Source organism: Etheostoma spectabile, chromosome 13, assembly GCF_008692095.1.
Source record: "Etheostoma spectabile isolate EspeVRDwgs_2016 chromosome 13, UIUC_Espe_1.0, whole genome shotgun sequence".
Lineage (NCBI taxonomy): Eukaryota > Metazoa > Chordata > Actinopteri > Perciformes > Percidae > Etheostoma > Etheostoma spectabile.
In genome coordinates, this window is record NC_045745.1 from 22,225,153 (window position 1) to 22,234,866 (window position 9,714).

Sequence of the window (9,714 nt, forward strand, 5' to 3'; positions counted from 1 at the left end):
TATATATATATATATATATATATATATATGTACACACACACACAGAGTATATTTTTTCCCCCACAGATACCATAACTGCCACATTATGAAAACATTTGTGTGGGATGTTAGTGTGGGATCATGTTTGTTTTGCAGCTCCAAAGTAACTTGGAATAACAAAATAAAATGAATGGAATACAACTTTGAAATTTTGTATTTGCTTGTATAGGGTATTGCCTCAGCAACGGGCTTTTGTTTAAAAAGGTAAATTTTTCATTAGGTGTGTATGTGCGCCATTTCATCATAAGTTAAAGGGGTGATATGTTTATCCTCCTTCCTCTCTGTAGGTGGATGAAATCCAGCAAGTGGGGGTGAACCACTTCCACTTTTCCCTCAACTGGTCAGCTGTGGTGCCTACCGGCGATGTGGCTCATCCCAACACCACCCTGCTGGGCTACTACCGCTGCTTCACCCATCAGCTGCTGCAGGCCAACATCACGCCTGTGGTCACTCTGTGGCACCACACACGGCAGCGCAGCAGCCTGCCGGCCCCGCTGGACACCGCCAACAAGTGGATGAACAGGTCAGATGCAGTGATGATTCTGGGGTTAAAGCTCTTTTAACTGCAGCAGGTTTCATCCAGTTCCGGATTTAAATTTGAGATTATTTTCATGAATATTAAGCAAGCTTCATGGACACAGCACTGATTAACATCCATCTCTATCAGGTATGTTTTTTTTTATAAATTCCCATGATTTACGGACTGGTCTGATGTGAGATTAAACATTGAATTATTTCCCCAGGAATAGGCTGTCCTTGTTGCCATCAATATGAAGCCCCTATCACTTGCTGCTATGTAATAATCTTGACCTTTCCTGTAATAAAGTTATATAACTTATTATAATCACAATTATTGAAGTGTCTTTGATAATTGAACAATCTGATGTATTGGCATTTTCATCTTAATTGGCACATTAAGTGTTGTCTTGATCTTGATATCTTAATATGCATTGTCATATTTGTATGAAAGAAACTGATGTAAATGCTATCTTAGTGCAAAAATAACATTTTCACATTTACATTTTTTTCACAGGGAGACTCCAGAGGCATTTGCAGACTATGCCAGACTTTGTTACAGAGAACTAGGTGCCCATGTGAAGATGTGGATCACTCTGAATGAGCCCAACGATGAGATGGTGAGCTACCAGGAGGGTCATCAGATGCTGCTCGCGCACGCTCTGGCCTGGCACGCTTATGACCGCGAGTTCAGACATGCACAGAGAGGAAAGGTCAGCAGAAGCATTTGTTTATTACTTATATTTGTTTGAATAGTTTAATCATACCGGTATGTTGTTTTATTATATGTAAGTATTCAAACAGCAAGCTTTTGCGGAGATTTGTGTGTAGGGTTCTTTTTTCTGTTTACTCCAAATACATTGCAAGTCATGTGAAATACCAAACTTGATAATGTTTTTTAAACAATAAATATAATAAATGTAACAGCTTTCATGAAATAGGTATAGGTTGGTCTTGCATTGCCAGACATTCCTCCACAGTGCAGTGGAGGAGGGTCTGGCCAGTCCACAAAGCATTCTGGGAGGGTAAAAAAAAAGGCTCTGGTTTATTGACATTTCTGTAAACCAATCACAATCATCTTTGGGCGATGCTAAGCGCCACATGGAGCCAAAATGTTGCTGCAAAACAGCCTTGGGAAGGAACTTCTTTTGGTGAAATGTGCACGTTCATAGGTTGTTTTTGTCAGGTAACAGAAAACAGATATTCTAGCTAGCGGTCTCACTTTACCCTGCAGAGTTCAGAGGAGCAGTTAACCATAGTTCTCATGAATCCACTGGAGTTTAAAATTACAACACAAAGAAAGCAAAAGGTAACGGACATCTGACCAGCAACACTGGAGCAATCCCAGAAGTGTAACGTCTTGGATATAGACTACATATAGGTTGAATCACATCAGTCAACAGGAGTATGTTTTGGGCTGTGTCTCAGGTTTCTCTGGCTCTGCACATGGACTGGGTCGAACCGGCGTTTTCATTCAGCCGTGAAGACGTGGAACCAGCTAAAAGGGTTTTAGACTTCCGTGTTGGCTGGTTTGCAGAGCCGATCTTTGGCAGTGGGGACTACCCTCTGGGAATGAGGAGCTGGCTGCGTCAGCTCAACTCACTTGAGTACAAATACTTGATTTGTTCTTCAATACAGTTGCTTTGTTAGCTATAGAATGAGCATTGTGGTTTAGAGTCACAATGCAAAAACAGATCATCTAGCCTCTGTAATTCAATGGATTGATGATGTTGTGGTTGTAACATGATTTAAGGGTTGTATTAGGATTATTCAAAGGTGTAATATGGTGAGATATGTTGTAGCAGTATATCATTATGGACAAAAATGTTAAGTATACACCATTAATAGTTAAGCCAAAACTTTTAACTTGTACTCCTGAAATGTGTGTGTGTGTGTGTGTGTGTGTGTGTGTGTGTGTGTGTGTTCACAGCCTGCCAGTGTTCAATGAGAAGGACAGACAGCTGGTTAAAGGGACGTATGATTTCTTTGCCATTAGTCACTTCAGTACAAAGTTGGTGACACATGCCAAGGAAGACTCGTAAGATGATTTCATTTCTGGCCTTTATTTTGATAGTGACACAAGACATACAAACAGGAAACAAGGGGGGAGAGAGGGCTGTGAGGTAATATTATGTGCTTTTTAACTTATACGCCACTGGACACCCCCTTCTATAGTTTTATAAATTTAGTTGAAGACTATTGAAAAATATTTTGTCCTGATGTAATGATATATCCGTAATCTTAAAGGTAGGCAATTTTGAGAATGTTTTTTTTTTAATGACACACAGCTTCTGTATTATCTCCATGTCTGCAGGTACACCTACACAGCAATGCTAGAGGTGCAGCACATGATAGACACCACATGGATCATGTCCCCGAGGCCTGTTGTGCCCTGGGGCCTGAGGAAAGCCCTCAGCTGGGTGAGTCCTCCAGTTTGAGCCGAGACAGACGGGAAAACGCATGTAGATTAACTCTGCTACTACAACACCATCACCACACATACTTTATAGTCCCCCTTCAATTAAAAAATGTGTTTTGCTTATTCATTCATTCACTTGCATGTTTACATTGCTCTTCTGCTGTGTAAGGTGAGAGAGCACTACAGTGATGTACCTGTCTATGTGATGGCTAATGGGGTCCAGGAAGACCCAGCCCGCTTTAAAGACAGCCTTAGAGTCTACTACCTGTACAACTACATCAATGAGGCGCTGAAAGGTGAGATTACAAACACACAAATAGCTGTTCAAATTTTACAGGATTATAATGCACTTGGGAGCTGATTATGGTTATCACTGCATTTGTGTACTGAGATGATCAATCCCGTAGAGGTGATTGAAGCTTTCCCCATACTGGCCTCTGTAGAGCTTAATTATTAGACAAGTATTTAGGTCACTGACCCCTGAATCATCAGCTGACTCAGAACACCCAAATATCAACATAAATACACACTCTACACTTGAATTGTGGAGTCAAGGTTACTAGCTATCCATTTACCTGTCCTAATAGCGTTCATTGGGTTACACTCAGTGGAGACCTTGGCTGGCACTTTGAGACATGGGACCCTATCTTGTACCCAGCACAATTGACTTTGAACACCGACGCATGTATTATTCTTATTTTGCACCCGACGCACAGTGGACTTTTCCCTCGACAGTTTCAGATAACAATTCCGCCACAGACCAGGAAACACCTAGTCTAAAGTCAGTGGCGCGTTATTCTGATGATATTTTAAGGGCGTATGCTTGGCTGTGATGTAGAGTGTGCACACCGCACACACACTTTGCTTCACTCATCTCACAGACCCAGCAGTTCCCATTTTTGCAAACCATACATAAATACAAGGAAAAATATGACCTTGTTTTACACAACATTTTCATGAATCGTGTATGTGTCGATGACATAAATGAGGAACTATTAGAGGACTTAAGGCGATGTGATGTTGAACCCAAATGTCCCAGCAGCAGCACAGGGGAGAAGAGACAGAAGAGCCGCGTCGTCTATAGTGAGGTAATCTCGGTCTAATGTTAGACTACATTGCAAAATTATCATCATGCTTTCATAACCTCGTGATTCAGTGAGAGTTAGCCCAAAACATTGAAAGTATGTTTTTGTGACATTTCTTTATTTACATTTGGTTACAAAGTGAAATCAATAGCAAACATCAGTCTCCTCGGCTGTGAACCGCTCCTGGTGCGCGCCTAGCAAATCTACCATTATAATAGCAATCCACATTGAACAAGTGTGTCTGCTTTTAAAGGGAATGTGAAATAAGGCTCTGATTGGTTTATTATACCTTATGCCAAAACCACACCTATGAGTAATGTAGCTATTTCAGACCAACACATTTTGAGATCACCCACAAAGCTACTTGCGTTTCAGATCGTGAAAATAGGGCCCATTGTGTTATGCTTAATACTGTATATACACAGTCTATGGTTATGCTATGAGGTGCACTCAGCATAATGTTATTGTATGTTGTAGTTTGCTCTGTCACCACTAAGGGGCATCACCCACAGAAAAGTTTGTATTTATTTGTGTAGCGTGATTTGTTTAGACACTCCAAACCTTAGTCTAAGATACATCGACCGTGATGACATACGAGTTTATTTTTTTACTTTTTATGTTGAATGCTTTAAGAAACCTTTCATTTGATCGTTGAAATGTCTTATAGTTGTGGCCCAGTAAATCAAATCATAACTATGGGACATTTTTCATAAACAGCAATGTCTGCAAATTAAAGGTAAATTAAAAAAATTGATGGAAATATTTATTAAAATAGTGGCATAAATTGAGTTTACAATAAACAAAAACTCAGACGATATGTTCCTTTAAGTATATTGTTAGAGTGCTTGTAATTACCATTGTTTCCATAGCGGCAAACAATTGTTGGGGGGGGATTTTTAATCTACAAATAGAGAGGCTATTTACTGCCAATCTTCCCCCTCTCTCCCCCCTTTACTGTCTACAGATGTCCTGTTTATGACAGGCTGAAATGCCCAAAAAATTATCTTAAAAAAAAGAAAAGTGTTACCTTATTTTTCTATCACATACCCAGCCCACCACCTCACCTTGACATGTACTTATACAAATAACTGAAATTGAATCTTGAACTTCTCTCATTAGCATACACTCTGGATGGTGTGAACCTGAAGGGTTACTTTGCTTACGCCCTGAGTGACCAAAGGGACCGGGGGTTTGGGATGTACGGCCATGTCCACGAACAGGTCATCATCAAGGCCTCTCTCTCCAACTATCGCAACATCATCCAGCACAACGGCTTCCCCATAAAGGGAGCTGCGCCCCAGCAGTGTCCCAGCATGCCTCAGCCCTGCCTAGGCTGCCATGTGCTGGTCAAGAGGCCCGTGGTGGGTTTCCTGACTCTGGTGGGTTCAGGGGTGCTGATCACCCTGGGCCTCATTATCTACTACACAGCTAAAAGACACAAGGAGTGTTACTGATGATTGTGAATGTAGGATTTGTTTTGGTGTTTTATTTATAGAAGTGACTCAAGCACAAACTTAACAGTGTTGAGTTCAGTCTCAATATTACCTGTAAATTATAGTGCTTTTATTGGCCTTCATATTAAATGAAGTCTGAATAACAAGTGATCCAGTCATCTTCATATTTTAGGTGTTACAACTGCTATTAAATGTTATGTAAAGTGTTACAAATCCTGTGAAGCACCTTTTACAGCTGATAAAAGCAGATGATGGTGTGTAGCACAAAAACGGCCTTTTCAAAACTGCTTGATTGTGAGTTTATGCCTTTCAGAAAGACGAGTCACCCATTAGGGGTTTCCATTTTTTGAGACCTGTTGCACTCCAACAGATATTTTCCCCATAGAATCTGAAGGGGAAGTTATCAAGCGGAAACCTCCCTGGAAAGTATGTTTTAAAGCGGAAATCAGATGTTTGTACCTGTCTTTACAGGTTGATATAGCATCTCAAGTGTCTGATGTAATGTCGTTTGTGCAGTTTTGTGAATACAGTGAGTATTTGTTTCTGTTCTTAGTGCTTAACTGACACTACATCTTTTAGTGTTTTACATGTCAAAATTGGATACTTGCAACACCCATGGCTCAAGTCAGGGTGGGAACTTTTGTTGAATGAATGAATCCCCTCGCTCTCTTCCCATGTTTCCAGTCTGTCTCACATACTGAAAACATTTGAGTAACATCACACAGTAATACCCAACAATAATAATGAAAATGATTCAATGTCATGTCTATTCATGGTAATAAAACACATTGCTCCTATCCATAGAGTAACAGCAGAGTTTTTTAAATTAAACAAAGCAATTATTTTATGCATATTTCTAGGAAAACATTTATTTTTAATACAAATAACTGCCTGCTACCATCAAAACTACTCTTTTTGGATTTTTTACACCACTTGTGATAGTTCAAGGTTTACAAACTGAGTAGAGTGCTAAGTTTTTGGCCAACAATTCATTGCATAATCCCACAAAGTGTAAGACTATCAAGATTCATTCTAGGGTGAGTTATGTCAACGTCACCACCATGCCTTGCAGAATACAGTTACAGTTATGAAGTTGTAAATCTGTATTAAGTCCACTGAAAGTCTTATTGGGGCAAAAGAGATCAGGAAATCAACAAGGGCTGTTGACTCAAGTATCCGCATTTAAGTCAATTCAGAGTCAAAACATCATGTCATCCAGACCGTCTTCCATGAATTTCTTGTAGATGGCCATGAACTTGGCAGTGAAGGCCTCAAGGTGGTAGATAGCTTTGCTGCCCAGCTGCAATCTGTGTTCGTAGTAGGCTGCCATTTGAGCCACCTCTGTCTTCAGCTGACCATCGCAGTTACTCAACAACTCTGTTACCAGACCCTGTTAGAGGATTAGATGAGGAAAATTACTACTCATGAATACTTGTACTTTGGTGGGAGATTAGGTGTAGCAAACTGTACCTTCATAATGACATCAGGGGGGATGCAGTGAGTCAGCAACTCGTACAGCCTGGCTCGAACCTCCAACAACCTGGAACAGATAGGATTCAGCATTAACATCCATCTATCTATACAAATCTGATTACCTTTCCTTTTGCAGCAAAACCAACTAAACCCCTTCTCTCTCTCTTTCTTTGCTTCTCCTACCTCTGAGGGCTCTGCTGGCTGACGATGGCATTAGCGGTTTCTCTGAGGTAGACCTCCCAGTCCGTCTCTGGGACGTCTTGGTCAGCTGAGAATGGATACCTGGGAAAGATTAACACTGGCTAAATAGGCAGATCCTGTTCATTTATACTCTAAACTAATTCATGGATAATGCTGTAGAGAAATGATAATACATTTTGTGACAACTTACTGCTGCACTCTGCAGGCCTCACACATCAAAAGGGCTTTGCGGAGGTTGCGACCAGACTTGTCAGAGATTTGCTTGGCCAGCTCAGGTGGGAGGAGCAGACCCTCCTTTTTACAGATTGATGTCAAAACATTACAGACCTGGCAAACATGAACAGGAGAAAAAAGGTGAAATATTGTTTTGACTGACTTCACTCATGCAGCAATGTTTAGGCATTCTAATGTGCTACTTTCCAATGATTACTAATCATTATCTAAACCACATCATCTCCATCTTACCTCTTCTGTGCTCGGCAGAGGAACTCTGATAGCCAGACAACGGCTCCGAATTGGCCCAATGACTTTGGAGGTGGAGCTAGAGCAGAGGATGAGACGACAGGTGTACATGTACTTTTCCATTGTTCGACGCAAAGCATGCTGGGCATCCTTTGTGAGTCTGTCCACCTCGGTTAGCAACACCACTGAGAACAAAAGTGTAACAATTAATACAAGAGTGACAAATTCTGGCTTCACAGAGCCACAGGGTGGCATCATAGCATGCGTATTAATAGAGGGCTGTGATCCTCTGGTTTTCAAGATGGCAAACCAATATTTCCTACCTTTAAACTCTCTTTGGGAGCTTGACTGTATCTGTTGGGACTGAGCCAAAGTTTTAATTAGCTCTTGAATCACCACACGGTCCTGGTTGCCAGCATCACTGTACGACACAACAAAAAACTTCAGTCCAACTGACAGGAAGTTACATTTGTCTGCTACAGCTTACATAGCTTCTGTATATCACTATATCTGCAAAGTAACCAACTACAGCTGATAAACAAATACAGTGGGGTAAAAAATAGTTTTCAAGTGCATTTACCTCCAAATAGTGATTAAGTACAGTACTGGCCTAATGTACTTAACAACTTATTCATCATTGAATTACCTTGGGTTGACTTCCAAGTGGTAGTTGCTGGCTATTGTGTTAATCTCAATTTTCTTCTTTGACGGAGCCTAGAGACGAAAAACAAAACAGGGATGCAAGTAAGACTTCAGACAATTTTATTGTGATCTCATCATGACTGGGAGGAGAGAGGTCTGGAGAAACTGCATGTTAGTGGTGTGCTGGAAGGCATTTCTGGCATCATTTGCCCTCTCACCACGATGGTCTGGTGCTCTATGCGGAGCTTCTCCACCCCAGCTCCATACAGCTCCCTCAGCAGACACATGATGCGGGTCTTCTTCCCCGCGCCTGACGGCCCGTACACCAACAGGTGAGGGAAGTCGCCACATTGAACCTTAAACATGTAAAAGAAAGGGGGTTTTGCTTTATAGAATACCTCTGCTTGGACTTCACTGGACTAAAGTTATGCAATTACTTGCCTCAATTGCCACTGGGGATAACTTGGACTGCAGTTTACTTTAAGTGTTGCTTAGTAACGTTAACTGACTCGCAGACCCTCTATCTCTAAATTATGTGTGATTTACTTTTGCCGATAGGCAACATTACAATGAAGCAAACCTTTTAAAAACGGAAGGGAGTTATGACGTGAATCTAGCAATATTGGCACTCAAAAGACAATGTTGTGAACATTAACGTTACCTTGCGTTAAAGTTACGCCAAAACACGTTTGGTATGGTGGATGCTATCACAAACTATCTTAATTCAGTTTGCTCTCCAATTTATATTCACACGAAAATGACCGAGTAAACGTTCACAGGGAATCAATCGAACTGGTTCAGAGCAGACTATCTGCAGCTATTAAGTAAGATGCTAATGCTAACGTATAACGTTGTACAGTTAGCTAGCTAACCTAGTATTCATGTAATGTTTCTCTTACCAGGTTTTTCAGCTGAGTTGCTTGCTCTTTATGATAGTCGAGTTTCGCGAGGGAAGTCGGTCGATATTTATCCACCCACAAACTCATTGCGTTATAAATTGAATAACTTCTAGTCCGTGTTGACAGTCTGACTCTACACTCCCGCGAAATATTATTCATACGCAATCGCTACCCGCGTTGTTGCTGCTGCTTCCTCTTTCTGTACGGAGAGTCGAAGGGGTCAAAACTGCTTAAGGCGAATTGGAAAAAAGTAGCCATTACTGCCAATAAATAAAGTAGAGTATTTACAAGTACGCTATTTCCCTATGAAATGTAGTGAAGTAGAAGTTTAAAGTAGAATGGAATGTAACACTTAAGTACGAGTATGTCAAAAATTGTAATTAAGTAAAGTAGGATAATGTCACTTGAGTGAATGCCTTTCCAGCAGCAGTCCACAAGACCTCCACCGGTGTCACTCTTGCATGACTGTGTAAGTATACACACACACACACACACACACACACACACACACACACACACACACA

The 9,714-nt window shown here is 41.0% G+C and overlaps 2 protein-coding genes across 2 annotated transcripts in view; one reads left to right on the plus strand and one right to left on the minus strand.

Moving 5' to 3' along the window:
• kl (klotho) overlaps positions 1–6,310 on the plus strand; it is a 9,793-nt gene extending 3,483 nt beyond the window's left edge. Inside the window, exons 7-13 of the mRNA XM_032533855.1 lie at positions 327–562; positions 1,073–1,268; positions 1,984–2,162; positions 2,486–2,593; positions 2,870–2,975; positions 3,144–3,270; positions 5,179–6,310. Coding sequence (XP_032389746.1) covers positions 327–562; positions 1,073–1,268; positions 1,984–2,162; positions 2,486–2,593; positions 2,870–2,975; positions 3,144–3,270; positions 5,179–5,513 — 1,287 coding nt within the window. The 3' untranslated portion in view covers positions 5,514–6,310. The remainder of the gene's footprint in view (positions 1–326; positions 563–1,072; positions 1,269–1,983; positions 2,163–2,485; positions 2,594–2,869; positions 2,976–3,143; positions 3,271–5,178) is intronic.
• rfc3 (replication factor C (activator 1) 3) lies at positions 6,234–9,400 on the minus strand. Its single transcript, XM_032533856.1, has 9 exons — positions 9,191–9,400; positions 8,510–8,647; positions 8,296–8,363; positions 7,973–8,070; positions 7,653–7,834; positions 7,378–7,514; positions 7,170–7,268; positions 6,984–7,053; positions 6,234–6,903 (listed from the first exon to the last, which is right to left on the minus strand). The coding sequence occupies exons 1-9, from the start codon at positions 9,347–9,349 to the stop codon at positions 6,712–6,714; spliced, it is 1,143 nt and encodes a 380-aa protein (XP_032389747.1). The 5' UTR covers positions 9,350–9,400; the 3' UTR covers positions 6,234–6,711.
• Between the last annotated feature and the right edge of the window lie 314 nt (positions 9,401–9,714).